The sequence below is a fragment of the Ischnura elegans genome, chromosome 1 (assembly GCF_921293095.1).
Source record: "Ischnura elegans chromosome 1, ioIscEleg1.1, whole genome shotgun sequence".
Lineage (NCBI taxonomy): Eukaryota > Metazoa > Arthropoda > Insecta > Odonata > Coenagrionidae > Ischnura > Ischnura elegans.
In genome coordinates, this window is record NC_060246.1 from 58,807,030 (window position 1) to 58,818,717 (window position 11,688).

The 11,688-nt window shown below is 35.8% G+C and overlaps 1 protein-coding gene across 3 annotated transcripts in view; it reads right to left on the minus strand.

The window, feature by feature from the left end:
• Positions 1–2,401: 2,401 nt before the first annotated feature.
• Positions 2,402–11,688, minus strand: part of LOC124161269 — a 31,613-nt gene continuing 22,326 nt past the window's right edge. For all 3 annotated transcript variants that reach the window (XM_046537578.1, XM_046537569.1, XM_046537560.1), the window contains 12 exons: positions 11,014–11,372; positions 10,034–10,160; positions 8,525–8,671; positions 7,975–8,097; positions 7,765–7,872; positions 7,298–7,458; positions 6,021–6,329; positions 5,744–5,849; positions 5,008–5,203; positions 4,565–4,694; positions 4,088–4,165; positions 2,402–3,210 (listed from right to left, as the gene is read on the minus strand). In XM_046537578.1, the coding sequence (XP_046393534.1) occupies positions 3,178–3,210; positions 4,088–4,165; positions 4,565–4,694; positions 5,008–5,203; positions 5,744–5,849; positions 6,021–6,329; positions 7,298–7,458; positions 7,765–7,872; positions 7,975–8,097; positions 8,525–8,671; positions 10,034–10,160; positions 11,014–11,372 (1,877 nt within the window). In that variant the 3' untranslated portion in view covers positions 2,402–3,177. The remainder of the gene's footprint in view (positions 3,211–4,087; positions 4,166–4,564; positions 4,695–5,007; positions 5,204–5,743; positions 5,850–6,020; positions 6,330–7,297; positions 7,459–7,764; positions 7,873–7,974; positions 8,098–8,524; positions 8,672–10,033; positions 10,161–11,013; positions 11,373–11,688) is intronic.

Sequence of the window (11,688 nt, forward strand, 5' to 3'; positions counted from 1 at the left end):
GCCGTTGTTGAAAAAAAGTTTCTTTTTGAGTGTTACGCTCGCGACGTATTTGAAGTAATACACCGAGTTTACCACGGCACTGCAAACGAGAGTTAGTTGTTCTGTGAGTTCTTCCAGCGGCCACCAGGGGATGCTCGGCTACCCACGTGACAAAAGAGAGCGTCAGTACGACTCCGACCACTGACGCGAATAGTTCACCCTTGTAAATCCGCATCGGAGAATAAATACGTCCATCCGGACAATTCACGCTGAGTATCATTGCTTCGTACATCCTACATCATCGCTAAGGCGCACTACCTACCTTTAGAGGTTTCATTGCAAGAAATACCTCATACTGCAAGGGTTTTGTTGTTAATGGGGAGTTGTATGTAAAAAAGTTCCGTTTCGTCTATGTTATATGACGCGGGGAATACTTTTAAAGATACTTATGATCGGAGTCCTTTCTTCCACGACTTCGGGTTTACACCGCAGGCATGACCAGCAATTATGAGGGGAGATAACGCTTTGGTGCTTCGCGTTAGTATAATCAACCTTCTGCACTCTTAAAATTCTCGATTCGCAATCTATCCCTGAAATATTCCGCTTTAGGCTTGAGCGTAGCCCCTTTCTCAGAAGTTACCGCAGATTTGAATGGGCAAAACCACCCGAACAAAGCTCCTTATAACTATTCATCGTCTGCATTCCTTGGGCGCTTCTGTTTTTTTATAATTTTGCAGAGCGAAAAGGAAGATAAATTAATGTCGACACTCTCATATTACTCCTTTATTTTTATTTTCTCGCTTAGACGTGTTTGGTGTTTTTTTGGCCATGGTGACTGCCATCAAATGCTTTCTATTCACGCAAGTCACGGACGTGCGGGTATGCTGCCGACTGCTTTCTGCCGTCCTAGGAACAAAAGAAGATGAAGCATTCGCGAATGCTAATGCCACAATATTTTCACCAAAATTAACTACTTATTTATCGAACGACAGTTTGCCACATAAATTTGAGACTGAGCACTCCATTAACTTCATATCTAACAGATCGCTAGAAATTACAGAGGTTCAGGAGTCTTGATGAAAGTCTTCCGGCGGTGAAACCCTCGCTATGGCGAGAGCCAGCACCAAAAGGGTGTCGTAGAAACGAATTTTTTAACACGCTTATTATAGGGTCAATTGACGGTGCATCGGCTATCTCTCGTTATAGCGGGAGTGTCGCTATAGCCCGTACTCGCTTTAACGAGGTTCCACTGTACATGTAAATGTTGGAATATTTATGCTATGATTTCATTGTGCTTACTAATTTTCCTTGTCTCGATAATATTTTGAAATTTTATCAATTATCTTCTGAAGATTTGTGTTTATTTTGGTCCTTATACCCTTTTTGATTGAGTTATCTTGGAATCAGTATTTTCCTTCCAATTTTGTCCTTCGATTTCTGCCAAAGGTTGATGTGGCATTGAATGGTAGTGGTGTTTCTCAGACACTCGAAATGAGAAATTCCGCGGAGAAAATAATTATTTCTGGTCTTTGATATTTTGGGGTATGAATTATTTCAGGCCCTTTTGAAGAGGATCAGGTTTTGGTTTTGTGCTTTCTGAGGCAATGCTGTACTTACAATTATCTTGGGCAGTCGTGTGCCCTCTTTACGCTCTATATGGATTGCATCTTTCTAATCTCCTTGGAGTGGGTGCAGTGCACTCAGCATTGAGATATTCCAGTGGTGTTAATCTGAATAACCTTACGTCCAAAGTCAGACCAGTAAAGGAGAGTTTGACATAGCTATAGATAGTGTAATTTCTTTACCCACTACATATGCAGAAGTCTCTGTTGATAGTGGTGTGCAGCACTGTATAATGATATGTGTGACCTTGAATCATTACTCAGTGCAATTTTCTGCTAAAAATTAATGAATCAGTACTTAGTATATTCTACCTTTTTCAAAAGTATACTACCTTTTTCACGAGTATACATAAAGGAATATTAATTTTAGGAATATTATTTAGTTGGATTAGCCAGAAGTTTCTTTTATACATGCGTCCGAGCTCCCAGCCAGTCAGCTGTCTTCTCACATTTTCAGGAACTCGGTATGTTCACATACTATACTTCATCTTTCTTGAAGTTTCTGTCAAGGCATTGTGGGGTTAGGTGGGGGATGGAATATGGGAAGGGATTAGGGCACATTTAGGGGTTCTGTGTTTAGGTTTGACAGGAATAGTGGAGTCCCAAAGATTCATTAATAATTTGTTATTTGTTTTAGCAAAAGAATGTTGGAATTTAACTAAAGCAGGCTTTAAGGAAATTGAAATGGAAGTGAGATTTAGATCGTTTCAGATTTGCCTTTTGCTAATAAACCACGGGGCTCATAATATCTTTCTATTTTATTTTTGCATGTTTGGTAGTTGGATTATTATAATTTAGTATTTATTCATGAAACTCCCAGTTATTTATTGTCTTATAATATGATACATGTTGTTCTCTAACCATGCTAGATGGTGACAACAGAAAATTTTCAAGTTTTAGACCACATTTTTGGCACACAGGAGTCATTAATGCTTCAAATTTATACAGGCTAACATAAGTTCTATTTTTCATAAATTATACATTTATTTACATAAAAATGAAATTGTAATATGCACACATTCAGAAACATACCTACACATCAAACAACGTGATCAGATATAAAAAAATCAGTATTATTTATATCATAAATTATTAAAATGTTCACAGAATATATTCTATATAAACAACATTTGAGTTTTAATGTACATATGTAAATGTCCTTTTGTCTTTCATAATGTTATCTAGTGATTAGATGGTTTTAAATATTTTCTTGGTTACATTTACAAAATCAAATTCTCCATTCATAATAATAGGTTGTAAAACATATGTAGGTCATTTGGGAAAACATTAAAACCCCATCATTCATCACAGTCTCCTGTTTTCCCTTATAAATTTTGAAATTCATTCAGAATTAAAACTGAAACATTGTCATAACGATAGTGTTATTATAAACACATATATTGCTCTCTAACATTAGTATGTTGAGCAAACTGCAGCACGTGATCATAACATGTCTTTGTACGGAATTCGTATTAAACGATATTTGACTCGGTCCCACACAAGACACGCACTATTCATCAACTTCAAAAAACTTTGGCAAAATCTAATCTGCTCAATTATTGTTCATGGCACAAAATCATAGTGAATCGAAGTTAGAATTGTCACTTCCCTGAAAAGAAGGAAAAAATAGAATTAAAATTTGAGATTACAATATCCACTGCCCAAATGCAAAAATTTTCCAAAAACTGCTAGGAAAACATTGGTACATTTTTTATAATCCTAGCAAGTGTTGCTGTTTTGGAAGGTGTAAATGCTTCATACATAAATTGAATGGATGTTAACAATTGGACTTTGAATGGTTACAATCAATAATAGCTAAATTATTGAGAATTTTGGTTAGGCCGAGTAAAAATTTCTGAAAGATTACTGACATAATTTTGTAAAGTAAACTTTACTTTATTATTTTTTAAATTAAATTACATATATTCAAAAGCTACAATTAAATTTGTAGCAAAACAACTATATTTAAAAAAATTTTATCACAGACACGCGCAAGGACAGATCAGAGAAAGAGGTAGCAGAGGGCATTGTTTAGCCCTACAGTCAAGAGAAGAGTTGGGTATTCCTAAGATGGAAACCTGAAGTGAAGGAAATACTTACTTGAGAGAGTCATCTTCCCCAAAAAGATCCCTGTACTGGTTGATAATAGTAATGTTTAATGTCCTTCGTGAGAGAGAAATTTTCCCTGTAAATGTTGCTATTTTGGAAGGTGTAAATGGTGCATACATTTAAATATTTGAACGGATGTTACTTATGGTTATGATCAATACTAGCTACATTATACCTTCAAAAATTTTTCCAATTGCAAAATGAATCTGTCCTCTAGCCGAAGTAACATGAATACAGTAAAATCAGCCATTAAGTTGATGCTAACTGTAATTCTTGTTTCAAATTAACTCTCAAAATCTAAATTTGGTTGTGGCATAATTTCCATTTTGAAGATCACTATGTCATATTTCTACTTTTTGGTGTGTATTTTCACTTACCCGAGAGGGCTTATATAAATGTGTCTGTGGCATCAGGAATGTGGATCCGACATCCCTCTCTGCCATTGTGTGTGCCTCCTGAAAAATCAATTGCTATCTTCAATTTTAGGCAAATATTTGAACTCGACTGATGTGCGATTTTAGATGAAAAGTAGGCTGTAATATTTTTATGATAATGATTACTTTTACTCTTTCACATGATTGCATTTTCTGATATAGGTGCTGTTCAGTATGTAATGAATATTAACTTGCATTGTCAGTGCCTGGTTTGCACATATGATGAGCTATGAGTTTGTTCTACATGCAAGAAAAATATCTGTTGTGGGACATAGCATGAAAAATATTTAGATGCATAACTTTCTTTGTAAGAGGTGGATTTTAGCCAGCTATATTCACCATTGTGATGGGTCTGCAATCTTGTGCTAGATTTTTAGATTTCATTTAGGTATCATTTAAAGCCCCACAGCAGATACATACGTCATTACTGTGGTGGAGGCCATGTTGCGAAGACGGCTTTGATCCACAGGCACTTGGAGGTGTGTGCAATAGACTCTTCTTTGGAGGATGAACTATAGTCTCATCGTAAGATCTTGCTTCGGATACAGTCCTAAAAATAAAGTCAATATTAGGTAATTTTTCTGTGATAAATGTCATTAATATTTCAACTCTAATTTTCATCAAATATTTCCTCTTCCACATTAACAGAAGGAAGCCAATGCTTGGAAGAATTTAAAATCCATCAATCGTATGTATTCTTGGACTATCACACACCCATTATATGATCACATTAATACCAGAATTGGGATCATCCATAGTTAATTAAAATTAACTTCAAGCCCTAATCTTCATCAAAGTGCATGTTTGTCATGAGATGAATTTTAAAAGTAAATCCTGCATCAAAGAAAAAAAACAAAAATCACCTGTCTCCAGTTCTTAGAGTCGTGAAATGGGATCCATTGCTAGCCAATGTGTGATGCAGATGACCATCAACCACTCTTCCTGTGCCTGAGGTATCATCCACGTCATCTTCTACTTGATTACTTCCGCTACTCTCTTGGGGCCATTTGTCCTTCACCACTGTGGCAGATACTTCAAAGCCAGCGGAGACAAGGGCTCCTATGTGGTTTCATTAGCAGTGGAGAGATCATAAAAATTAGCTTGTATCAAATTTCTCATGGTCTTCAACTGAGAGGCATCAGTTTATTACAATATTTTACCTATATTATTGTTATCATTTAAATTTACAGTTGAATATCAGGCAGTAAAAAGGTTACTTTGGAAGCAATTACAAATGACAATGAACATTGAAACTTGCGAAAGACAAATAGGCCCTTTTGAATTTGCTGATGGCCATAAAATATTTTATAAAACACAGTAAACTCCTTCGTGAGGTACACTTTTGAAGGGACCACCTGGAAAGAGTGAAGCTTACCGGGCAGAGTGAAATAGAAGATTCGCTTGCATGAGGAATTGGCCGGGGCCTTATAAAACTTGTGCAATGTGAGGGAAAGCATACATTAGGAGGAGTAATTAGAGATTTCACTATATCATGAGAATACCATCTCTCTTCAGTAGTTTTTGTGTGTGCATAATTGCTGTTAGCTGTTGGGCTAGAGGGAGCTATAATTACATATTTCTCAACACAGGATTCCTCACCTGTTGATGGTTTCCTGCTTGAGGATATTTTTTTGTGATTCCCTGAGGTTTCGTGATTGCCAATGGTTGGGCCAATTGGCTTCTTATTTGGTGAGTTTTGCCGTCCCTGTAAAAGTAATTGATACTGTTTCATTTCTTGTTATTATTTAAAGACATTTCTTTGCATGCATGATGGAATAATTTTTAATTGCTGCGGTAAAGAGAACACTGAATTGCTGTAGTGAAATGGTATTAGTTTGTATGCAAAAATATTTAGTATAGAAATCTGAGTGCTTACTTCTGTCGCATCAAGGAAAGCAAGTAATTTTTGATCATTGGCAGCCGAGGTCCTCCTCTCTCGAGCTTCTGTCTCTACCACCACAACTCCAAATGATGTCATAGGCGATTGAGCTGCGGCTGTGGCTAACAATGGTGGAGCAGGCCTATATTTAGCTCGAGGTATCATAACTGTAAGAGATCTATCCTGCTCAGTGAATCCTGTATTCATTGTTGAGGTCCCCATCGGTGGAACTGGTTTTGCTTCATTCATCCTCCTCTCTGGTGGCTGACCCTCCCCTTTGGACTTGGTGGCGTGCGTATTTGTTGGCTAGGAAGAAGATGATGAATGATAACTTTGCTGTAGAAAAGTTTTGAAATGATTTTCTGTTCCCATTTTTTGAGTGATCAGATTTTTTTGTGTTTTTTGAAGGCATTATAGTGCGTAGGTCATATTTTTCCTTGAATGATGTGAATGTGAGCTGTTAAGAGGGCACATCTCCTCTCCTCAACCGTTTTCTTCTGTGACATGTTACTCGCTTAAAATGTATTCTATCATATTAATTTTTCCTGGATTGCATAGAATGTAATTAGCATATGCCTACATCACAAAATTAAAGTTTAACTGCAGTATTTTCTCCAAGGAACAATTTTTACATTAGAGATATGGTTAAATGTTTCGAAGTTTTTACTCTATTTATGTAGTGTGAAAATTTCAATGCGATTGTGTAAATTTTAAGTGAGCAATAATTTGTCACATAATCGGCAAAAGGCAAATTGGCCTGAAGTGATACATGTACCCTCTTAAAGGAGCATTTTGGGAATGGCAGAATGGATTAAATAAACCATTGTGGATGAAGCCTTCGTACCACTAATATGTAAGTACATATTGATTGTGATAGCAGATGTTATCATCATCATAACTTATTATGATTCATAAGTCAACAATTATAAGATTTAATAGTTTAGATCATTTAGTTAGAGGATTCTTGAGAGGAATCTGTTAATGTACTTATTTCCCCTTTCCTGTTATTTCCACTCAACCAAAGTTTTAATTTGTTTAAGTTGTTTCAAATATGACTGCATATAATTTTGTGATTGAAAAATCTATTGCGAAAAAAAAACAATTTTTTCATTAAATTACAAATATTTTTATTAATATTATCTTTGATCTTTCATTGGATGCTCTGACCATACCAATGCATCCTCAGTAGTGTCATGATTTGAACAATATTATTATATAATTATGTATCTAGTTGATTATGACCTAATACTGGTATATTTAATGGAAATACTTACAGGCCGTTGATGGGCCACAGGAAGGTAAGTTAAAGGTGGAGGTGGCAAGGCACCATCAAAGCTGCTCTCACTGCTGGTATCTGGGATTATGGCAGCTTTGTCCAAATTCCCTCCACTCTTAATTATTCCAGGGGGTCCAATGTATCTCATGAACCCAGGTGCTTTAGAAAAAAATCGAGAATAACCAACGTTCTTGTCAAACAGTGTATTTCAAGATGTAATTCTCTGTATTGTGTACTTCATATTTTCCTTAAAATGGGCTCTTAATTAAGTTTCTTAATTAATTTTAATATGGGGATAGGCATCTGTAAATTTTATCTCGTTTTTTTCCATTAACTATGAGTATAACAATGTGTCATAATTTTCTAGTGATGTGAAATGAATAAATGGTGAAAGATCCTTAAGTGAATTGAGAAAGAACCCGAAAAAACATATTTCGGTTCAAAATAATCGAAAATTTAACCTACCTGTATGCCTTCTGTCAGTTTTCTTTCTCTTCAAGCATGCAAACATGATGCACACGCAGACCAGTATTAGAAGTATGGCTCCAACTGTTACCAGAGCTATCAGCAATACTGTAGAAAAGGAGGAAATTATTTATGCGAAAGTGTGAAGGATTACTCAACGTTTGTTGAAGAATTATCTGCTACATATTTCCTCATTAATAGAGTACATACCTTTTAGGTTAATTTGACATTTATCTCCTGAATACCATTGGAAGCATTTACATCCAATTTCTCCATTGGTGTTAGTGTAGCACTGGCCATGATATTTACATAGTTCACAACCTAAAAATTCGGCTGAAAATAAGTAAAAGAATTATTAATATTTCATGGAGTTGTTTCTAAGTGATTAGAAAATTTCTTTGTAAGATCTGCTTATATTTGCCATGTTATAATATTGAAAATTGTGTTAAAATTTTAAATAACCATCCTTATCACATTTAAAGCTAGTGGTGTTGCTTCTTTAAATGAAAATTCAATTTTCCACCAGCAATATAAGTTGTAGCGACTTGCTTTGGTAGGTGCTGAACGGTTGGATGGTAGAGAAATTTGCAGCTCTTAACTTTGATTTTAGCATTTAACTTTTATTTACTGCATTTTTAGATGAATATTCCATTACTAAATCTTGTGTTTACTTCAAAATGGTTAAACCACATAAATGATACAAAGCTCGACTTTTCAACACAAGAATTTTAGTGAATTTCAGAAAATCAATGATGAGTACCAGAGCACACTCGTCCAGGAAACTCTAAATTCTCCGATAAATCAGCATAGCCTTCCTTGCAACTGCAGGTATAAGTTCCCCGTAGATTCATGCATTCAGCTTGTTCTGAACAATCATTGAAGTACGGGTCACTGCATTCATCAAAATCTGCAAAAATGCATTGAAACTTGGCTTCAGTTGAAGTGTTTTGAAAAAAAAAATAATTTGAAAAAAATATTTTTAGATGATGGAGTACTCCAGGAAAAAATTCTTAAGGTTTAGATTTATAGGAGGGTGTATTGAAAAGTAAGGTCTCCAACGATGCTTTTTCCGAATGTGAGTCGCTAGGAAAAATTTGACTACAGCACTGCATTCCTTGGTTCCTATACTAAAATTTAAGACCACTCACATTACTTTGTGCCATTTAGTCGCTGTGTAGCAGTTGCTAAGGATGAAGCTCCTGCTTAGCTTGCCCGCCAGATGTGAACTACGCTAAGCTATTTGATTTTTGAAAGCGAAAATGTTTTCCCAGATAGAAATTCGTCACCAGTTAGTGGAAGTACCATATTTGTCTGAATATAGTCCCTCCTTTTTTTCCAAAAATGTCCACGGTAATAGTAAAGGGGGGACTAAATTCAAACCCAATTTTAAAATTTTTTCCAGAAACTCAAGCCTCAAAATTAGTGGGGGGGGGGAACTATATTTGGAGAAATACGGTATATGGTAAGAAGTGTATAGCCATTAAAAATGTGTAGAAATGGTGCTGGGAGTTTTCTAATGGTCATGAGCAGTGGTCGGGGAGGACAAGTTTGCCAGAATCAACTGAGAATTGATGACGTGGAGTGCAATAACCGGAGAATAACCCTTCATGAAATAAAGGAAGGTCTAAATGAAGATTGTGGCAACTTTTCCATGCAGAATATTGTGTCGGAGGTCCTTGGTTACAACATGATGTCTGCCAGGTGGGTCCTAGAGTAGCTCACTGGTGAACACAAAAAAAAGCACATATGTGTCACATCATACAACCACCATAATCAACAAAATTCAGCTAGGATATCTTCAACCATACTATATACTGCCCAAAAGTCACCCAGAGGGACTATTACCTTTTTCCCACTTTCAAAAAACTCCTCAGGGTACAGAGATTCAAGTCAGACAAGGAAATGAAAGACGCAGTCAACAGTTGGCTTTGCAATGCTGTGGGAGAGTGGTACGATGCCAGTATTAAAAAGCTGGTTACAAGGATGCAAAAATTAATTGATCATCAAGGCGACTATGTAGAAAAATAGCTAAATGCTCAGCCTATCCAATGATACACAAAGTTGAGAGTAAATTTATGTTCCGTTTTTAAAGAAAAAGGAGGCCTTACTTTTCAATATCCACAACCAATGCATTATAATTGACCTTGTAAAAGAACTATGATACATGTTTCAAATAAGGGATAAAAATACGTAAAAGCATATTTTTACAGAATGCACTGAGCTGTTACTGTTGAGAAAATCTTATGAGAAGTAAGTGCGTGCCATTTACCATAGATTTCTAGGAGCCCCTCTTTTCGTCTTGCAAATAATTCTGTTCCTCCTACACTGTAGTTGCTTTGCTTCAGGGTCTTCTCAAACATGTCCTTTAATTTGTCTGGGTCCATGTTATCCGACAGCTGTGGAAGGAATGAAGAAATAAAGGTAAAACCTGTCTCTCTTTCATGCATAGAATGTAATTGTAATACCGATATATACAAACAAAGCGTTTCTGCTCTTCAATTCTATACAGAACTAATGCTATCAATGGATACTGTTGGGAATAACAATATTTTAACATAATGGAAATTACAAACATGACATCTATGCAACGTTATTTTTACAACTCCTCGTGGATGTTACAAATAGGATATCTGTGTAACATTGTCAAAATATCCATCATGAAATAACATGTTTTGAAAGTATCAACTGTCTGCTGCTTGGGCTAGGTTTAATTATTTCATTGTAATCTGTAACAGAAACTAATATTGAGCTTCACCGGAAGACCTCTGTCCCAGTGGTACACCATTATGGGTGGAGTACTGGTAGATAGACTCTAAAACAAGTAAAAAATATGCGATTTGAGTGGGTGGGGGTGGCTACATTGAAGTCAGGGACTAAGGCACAATCTCTCTTTGTCCTCCATTGCTAACCATCTGTTCTGATCTGAATGAGGAATGTCCTTGTGTTTGCCATGTTAATTTACAAATTCGATTTTCCTAAATATGACATTTCTTTATTCCTCCATCTTAGATTATTCCTCTCTCTTTGAATTGGAGAATCATCAATACAAAATTTCCAGTCATTCATTGGCCTTATAAGTGAGCCATAATTTTTTTCTCATTTGTTTAATGCAAGTCAACTTATGTACTTCCAATGAGTGTGTTGTCAAATTATTTTGCTCAATATACACATATGAGTAGTACTTCTATTAAAAATTTATATGCTGTAAATCTTAAATTGCTCTGAATATGAAATAGATACCACCCTTACCTTAACATAGAAATTGACGATAACACCATCTTCTGGCTCTGTTCCATGAGAATCATTGTCATTTTCCTTACTTGCCACTAATTTCTCCTCATTTCCATTGCCTTCATTTCCAGTGGCTGACACTGATTCTTCCTCTGGCACCTCCACTTTATCAGAGGGTGACTCAAATGCTGCAATTGAGATGCCATGGAAAAGGTCTCTTATCTCTGATTGCATAGCCACTCGTTCCAAGGCATCTTGTGCAGTCTCATGAAGTTGCTGGAACTCATCAGTCTGTGGGTTTTCAAGCTCATTGGTGTAAAAGAGCCGTTGCTTGCCAATTCGATCCAGGAGTAGCCTCAATTGATAAGTGTAAGTTGCTGCAAGGAAATGCATTTATCTATGAATATTTGGTGCCTAAATTCAGGAAAATTTAATAAAATTACAGTTGATACCATTAATTGTGTAAGTATATGGAGATTTCACTCAGAAACTAATTGAAATCAATAGGAAATAACTTTGCAGATGGAAATGAGTATCAATAAGCACATTTTATGATGCAGTAGCAATATAATATGAAGTCATTTTGAGGACTTAACACAATTTTAACTTAAATTTGACTAAATTGAACTAAGAACTGAGGGAGGGAATATGAAGCTACGGAATTATTTTTTTCATAAAAAATGCTTGGATGTA